Genomic DNA, 7508 nt, shown 5'->3' on the forward strand with positions numbered 1-7508 from the left:
TCACGCACACACTTACACACACTACTTACTTTCACTTTGGTGCCATCTTTAGCTTTTAAAAAGCAAAAGCAAAAGCAATGTGTGTTCGGATAGAAAATGGATAACCACAGACAGTTTCATCAACCAATTAATGTGTCGGTTTTTCAGACCAGTTTCATTCACCATTGTCCTTTGCTTTTCTTTCCTTTGATTTATGAACTTTGAGCGGGTCCAACATGACAGTTGATTCAGATTTGGAATCTTCATTAGTGGAGCTGAGGGGATATATATGATTAAACCATCTATGGAGATTTTAAAGCATCAATCGTGGGAAACAATAAAGCTTCAACAAGAGTTTTTAGCCTATTAATTGCACTTCAACTTTTTATTTCTGGTTTTTAGGAGGAGGGTTGGAAGAGGTATGTAGAACCCTATATTTGAACCGGTCAAGTTCGGCACTCAATCGACATACTAGTTTTTTTGTGTGATTTTGAACTACTAGTAATGTGCATTGTCAAAAAGACAGCTATCAGGAACTAAAACTTGGAATCTGTTTCTTAAAATTACATTTTGAAATTCCAAGTTTTGGTTCTTAAAATATATTTTCAAAAGCACATTTGGGGAATCGGTTATGAGTAGGTTTTTTTTATAAAACTTAACACATTATTGAAAGTTTTTTACTGCTAGAACCTGCATATGTCAATTGAATGTCGATACTTCATGTGAGGTTTACAAATATTTTCCTAAAAAAATAACTATATTAAGTATCTATATTGACATTAAAATTATTCCCTATAAATATATGTATCTTTTTCTTAATTATTACATCATTTACATGTATGTTGTATTGTAGATACCCTAGAACTACCCAAACTTATGACTAATTCAAATTGGTCAATGGCATTATCAACTGTGGCAGTATTGCAGGAAGCCAAGCTCGGCATGCTTCAAGACAAAGCATAAGAGTTGAGGAATTGATTGCTGAATGTGTTGGTCCCATTCTGTGAATAATTTGTATTGTTTTGGGTGGTGGGTTTTAGGGCCCATTTCTGGCACCAAGCCACTGAAAAACAAGTACTTTGGGTACACGGTCTTGACCCCCAAAAAAAAGTACATCATTGGTCTGTTTTTCGACCAAAAGAGGTACCTCAATTGTTTGTTTCACTTGAAAAATTAAGGCTATAATATAAGAGGCTCTAGGCATTAAATTTCCCACCCCATCAACCAATTTCCCACCCCACTTTAAAGTGTGGATTATCCTTAATGCCCCAGTTTTTAATACATTCCAGGATTTGTAATCCCGGAACCCATGTTGAGTAGCATTCCGAGAATTTAAATCCTGGAATATTCCAAGATTTCTTTTCCGGAAGGGTCTGGGAATTTAAAATCCGGAATGCTACTCAACATGGCTTCTAACGATTTAAATAAGCCTATTTTAGTGATACGGCGGAAGTCGTACTAGGATTGCAAGTGTAAATCCTAAAAGAAAAGGTTTCTAGAATCCACCAGAAAGGGAATTAGCAAGCGCTAAAACCCTAGAAAATACACTGGAATCCACCAGAGAAGAAGAGAAAACTCTTGAATTTTATTATCAATCAAAAACTGAATTAGGCTATGCCTTACAAGTGCTTAAATAGGAAAAGAAAATATCCTAACAGAAAAATAAATAATATCCTAAAAGATCCTAATTGAAAATAAAAGATTCTAATTGAAAATAAATAAGTTCCTAACCAAAAATAAATAAGATCCTAAAAGATCCTAAATACAAATAAATAAAATTACTAAAATTATCCTAAAAAGCTCCTACATCATTTAGAGTTCCGGAAAATAAATCCCGGAACTAAAATTCAACATTCAACTTCTTTGTGTTCTGAAAAATTGAGGGTATTTTGGGGTTTTAAAAAATTAGTTGGGGTGAGAAATTTAATGGGTGGAGTGAGAAATTTAACATCCAATGCTCTAATGTCTACTGGTTAAGGTTTAATTTTCATATTGAAAAATATTTCAAAGTGGCAAAGCAGAAAATAGAAAAATACAAAGTAGATTGCTATGATAAAAAAAAGACCTTAATAAGGATCATAGATCCATGACAAAGAAATGATTAGTTTAAATTCTATATGTTTGATTCCCCTTAAACAATGTGTTTATATTGAGTTGTGTGTGGAAAAAAAAAACAGTCAAGATGAGTTAAAGTTTTTTTATTTCTATTTTAGTTTTCTGAGTTTAAAAGCAATTTTCAGAAATCATTTTTAAAATATGTTTTTCAAAAATAAAATTATTTGAATAAGATGTTTTACAATGTTAAAAAAACTACAAATTGAAAACTATATATATATATATATATCTTGATGTTTTGAAATTTATTTTAAAAATAAAAAAATAAAAATTGTTTTTAAAACATGTTATGACAAATAATTTTTTTAATTTTTTCAGTTTTTAAAAATGGAAAACAATTTTTAAAATGTAAAGAAACAAGACCTTAGACCCGTCATACAACTACAAGCAAATAAAAGATGTCATCATATTTGCTCTGAAAATCTCATTATGGAGACTTCCTTCACCCACCTCATGTTTATATACCCCAATGTGGGAGAGGATTCAGAGGAAGAGATGATTGTGGCATGGTGGACTTTGTTTATAGGACTTTATTTCATAGTACTTTTTTGTTTTGTGTTTCAAGGACTTTGTTTTATACTTGGAATAATGGGATCTACATAGACGACTTTTTAAAAAATAATCAAAATTTTGTTAGACAACAGGGGTAGATTGGTTATTATTTGGTGATAAATTGTATTTTCTACGGGGGAAAATAAACCTATAGGCTATAGCCACTTTTTAGTATATTTCAAAGTTCCAAATTAGCTAAAAAAATTCAGTACTAGTATGGAGAATTTGATACTCCATCCACATGTCACCTACTTATATATGGTAAGTTATTTGTGTTTTTTAATTTTTTTAAAATGGAGAGTTAATTACCACTGATTTTGCATTAGAGGAGTGAAGAGTGTACAGCAGGAGTACCAAAGGTTTTCTTGAATTATAGCAAATGATCAAAAAGTATATCAAACATGTCAACCCCCTACCCCAGCCAAAGAAGAAATTTATAACAGGCATGCTATGCTGTGTTGTAGTTGCACCTTTATGATGTTGATGTAATCCCTCTCATGTATTCATTAGGTTTCAACCTATTCATGTGTTTTTTTCTTCATTCGAAAACCAGAGCACTGTGTGGGCTCATGAAAAGTAAAAGTTAAAAATAATTAAGAAGCAAGGGCCATATTTTTTATAAAAAAATATTTAAATGTAAGTTTATTTATTAAAGTGCATATTTGTGCTTAGATTTTTATATATTAACATAAATTAGGATTTATTTTAAGTTAAATCAATAGTTAATTGGAATTCTAATTGGGCTTTCAGTGCATTGTCTTCTTTCATTGGAACTCAGTCATATGTGTTCACATTTCACAACGTAAAAAACAAAAAAGCATCGAATATGTCGAGATTGTTATCGTTAAATAAACTATTTCGAGTTAATACTTCAACAATCAGAGTGGCGCAGCGGAAGCGTGGTGGGCCCATAACCCACAGGTCCCTGGATCGAAACCAGGCTCTGATAATAAGAGAGGCTTCCACTACTTTTTTTATATTATTTTGCTTTTCCAACTTTATAACACATTAAAACCTTTTTTCATTAATTTCAATTACTATTCCATAACGTAAAATAAAATTACAATTCCATGATTTGTAATTAATAAAAATATGAAAAATAAATTTTTTGTTGAATATACATAGCAGTTTACCACTTAGAATTTTTTTTGTTGAAAAATTATATGCACAGGCTAGTTTTATTTATATCTCAAAGAATATATAATAGTCCTGATACTAATAATCAGATATTTTTCGTCAATTATAAATTTAATTCATTCAACATATTATATTATATTAAAACCATAAAAAAGAAATACATTACGAAGCTAACAAATACGATAAAACTCTTGAATGCTAAATTGCCAATTAGCCTTGAAAAAATATATATAATAAAGGCTCAATTGCATTCTCAATTTTAGTGTTCGAGTGATTTGGCTGCCCCTAATTTTTTTCACTTGATTTTAGTGAACTTGGAAGAAATAAGTAAGTTATGCAGACTAAAAGAAATCACTAGGTTGAAACAATCGTTGAGAGCATGTTTGAGAGGGGATAGGAACCGTGGTAAAATTACTTAGTTGCTTCCAAAAGTCAAGTTGATCACATGTTACTCTATAAACATTCAACAAATTTAGTAAGATTGTTGTCTTAATTGTGTATATGCTGATGTTGATGATCTTATTTTGAGAGGTGATGATAACTTTGAATACAAAAGTTTGAAAGAGAAGCTTTGCAAAGTTTTTGAAATTAAGAAACTTGACCCATTTCAGTCATAAAAGAAACTTGACCTATATATGGGGGAATAATAACTATTTGATGATAAACTTATAATTTTTCAATTATTACAAAATTTGGCACCTACAATGAAAATTTGGCACATAATGAAAGTGATGAATAGTTGTTATTCAACAATTGAATTGACAAAAGATATTTTCTATGAACTATGAAAGGACTGGAGATCACGAAGCTCGGGATCTCGCAGAAGATCGTAGTCATATGTAGGTGCACATAAAAGAATTGGAATCCATTTTTTATGGTCCTAACTCAACATTGACGCAAGTGTGTTCACTTGAACCCCCATACAAATATATAACACATTTATTTATTTTTAGATTACATTGCACTCAACTTCCAAGAGCAACGTATAATAGACTTGAGACATCAAACACTTTATATAAAAAAAAAATAGTTTAGATTCAACCACATAACATGATTGATGAACTTTCATGACATAATATTTGATGATCATTTGAGTAGTGTTTTGTTGTCAACATGTAGCCCGACAAAAAATTCATTTTCATTATTTATATGCAAAGAAACAACTACATGTCCCAGCTTTCTAATCAGTGACTGATCTAGAATTTTTTTGTTGTGATGGCAAAATATAACTATGAATTTGTCGCACTGAAAACATAAATATATTACCATCACTTTAATTTGGTAGAAAATCACGTAGGAAGAAACAACTTCTCTTCACTTTTACGGTTGTGGAGCATAATTTTGGTATCAACATATTTTTTCACTGCAAGAGCTGGGTGACACATGAGTTGGGGAGGAAATAAGAAATTTGTTGAATACATACCCAATCTTTGCCACACACGTTCCGGAACTTGATACAAAAATTTGGGATAAAAGCTATAGAATTATTTTGAGTGATAAAACTCAATTCACTCCTATCTCACAAATCATAATAGTAACATTAAATTATAGGGCTTATAATTTTTTATTAATAAAATAATTAAGTTTTTGCTCCCACATTAGTGTAATAACACTCTTGTTCATATCATCACAAACAAAAAATTAGCTTTGCCCCCACAATAGTATATGGGAGTCTGTTTTTGGAGTTTGTTGTGTGGAGTTGTGGGGGCATTTTCAATTCGTAGGAGCAACATATAGTAAATAGTTTACTAGCCTAATACATCGTTGGTTCATTATATAAAGTTTTTGTAAAATTTCCATGGGGGCATTTGCCCCCAAGCCTTATAACATGCATCTGTCATTGTTTTTAACACCCCATTTAAATAGTCACCTTTAATTTTTAACATACAACTATTTTAGTGGTGAGGGAGGGACAATATTCCAATCAATATGTCGCATTGCATGCATTGTCTAACATGTAGGTATGTGAGGAGCAATGTGCTAGTCAAAATTGCGATTTGCATGCATCGTTTGACGTGTAAATGGTTCATGGGAAAGAAGTTAGTCAAAATGGAGCATTTCATTCAACTTTCCATGTGGTCGGTTGACCGACGACCGCACATAAAGCGCCAAATGAGTTGAAGCTTTGCAAAAAATACATCCATATCACCACCCCAGGGGCAAAAATGTCCACTTAAGAATTTTTGTTTTTTTACACTAGTATGGATTTATTTGATTTTTAGTATTTATGTTGGTTAAAAAAACCTAGAAGTTTTATCGGGTTCAATCTCCTAACTGAATTAAGCATGATGAAATAAGGGTATATATGTTCATCTGATGCAGTGTCTAAGAGAAGCCCTCAATCAATTTTTCAGTTTCATACACAATAAGAAAAATGATTAAAGCTACAAAAATTAGGGTTTTGACCTGCGAGTATGACCCGACAACTTCTCTGAGATATAAGAAAGAAATCGTTCAATTTTCAGGCATCTGAACCACAATGATGCGATTAAGAGAAAGCTTATATTAATATTTGAAATTGTTTGCTAGGTCAAAAGATCTTTTGTGATTGTAAATTTCACTATTACTAGAGTAAAATTCTTTTGTTCCGCTCTTTCTTTTGTCTCAAGTAGATAATTATGAATATTTTATGGTATGCGACGCTCCTTTCATGAATCTCAATTGTCCAATTTGGTTTGTGTTCAAATTCAAATTATGCTACCTAAGAAATAATTCTTGTTTGTTATGATATTTATCACACTTAATATGATTGATTTATCATCAGGGATATTCGCCACTTCCTTAAGATTTCATTGATTACAGAGGTTGCAGAGAATTTGTAGGGTGTTACCTAGTTCAATCCAATATTTCTTATTTCTCTTGATATTTATTTTCTCTACATATTTTCTTAGGCCTAGACCGTATGAGAATCCACAGTCAAAGGCTCTTAGTGAAGTGTTATGGGTCCATTATATTGCCACAAATCCACAAACAAACAATCATGTAACAATTCATTTAGAATAAAATTTTGCACACTAATGTTCATCGCTTCTTAATTAGCATAAAATGCTATACAGTAGAATTTCATAACATAACCCACAATTTTATTACAATGAAATGCTTTATCATATGATATCTAACTAGAAACATTCACAACAATTAGACTTCGCACATTATGGATGCTATCTAACCAGACAAGTAATGAGATGAGCACAATTCCCTTTGGTAGTTTCTCACCAATGATGTTGACCACAAAATACTTGTTCTCATTCAATAATTTTAAGGAAAATGTCTCAATTTGGCAACACAGTTGTTGTGTAATTGGAGGTTGCAGTCCCAACATTTGTGATTGTTCTATGAAAGACATCACTTAAAGATGTCATAGGCTCAACAACAACAACAAGTGTAAGATGATTATAATTCCTCACTAAAGATCCATCACGAGCTCGAGAGCAAGAGATACTTTCTCCAAATATGATTTTGATTGTTTGATTATCATATCCCAAATTGCACAACAATTGCACATAGTCCTCCTTATGAATGTCATATATAAGGCCAAGATCAAGAGCTTTCTCAGGGTTACCATGCTCTGACCTATAAGCACATTCACCAATTTGATCCTCATTATTAGAACCATTTGTGGGTCTTGTTGTGGTCATGATGGCAGGTTTAATTGTTGTTGGTGACCAATCCAAGTGAAAAGATTTCACGAAAGCAGCTATTGCAGCATCATGAGGATATGACAT

The 7508-nt window shown here is 31.7% G+C and overlaps 1 protein-coding gene and 1 non-coding gene across 2 annotated transcripts; one reads left to right on the forward strand and one right to left on the reverse strand.

The window, feature by feature from the left end:
- Positions 1–3523: 3523 nt before the first annotated feature.
- Positions 3524–3595, forward strand: TRNAM-CAU (transfer RNA methionine (anticodon CAU)). Its single transcript has one exon. It is a non-coding gene; the product is annotated as a tRNA-Met (tRNA).
- A 3460-nt stretch (positions 3596–7055) lies between these two features.
- On the reverse strand, positions 7056–7508 carry LOC130725443 (subtilisin-like protease SBT4.3). Its single transcript, XM_057576670.1, has one exon. It carries the CDS (start codon positions 7506–7508, stop codon positions 7056–7058), a length of 453 nt encoding a protein of 150 aa, XP_057432653.1.

This window comes from Lotus japonicus, chromosome 6 (genome assembly GCF_012489685.1).
Source record: "Lotus japonicus ecotype B-129 chromosome 6, LjGifu_v1.2".
Lineage (NCBI taxonomy): Eukaryota > Viridiplantae > Streptophyta > Magnoliopsida > Fabales > Fabaceae > Lotus > Lotus japonicus.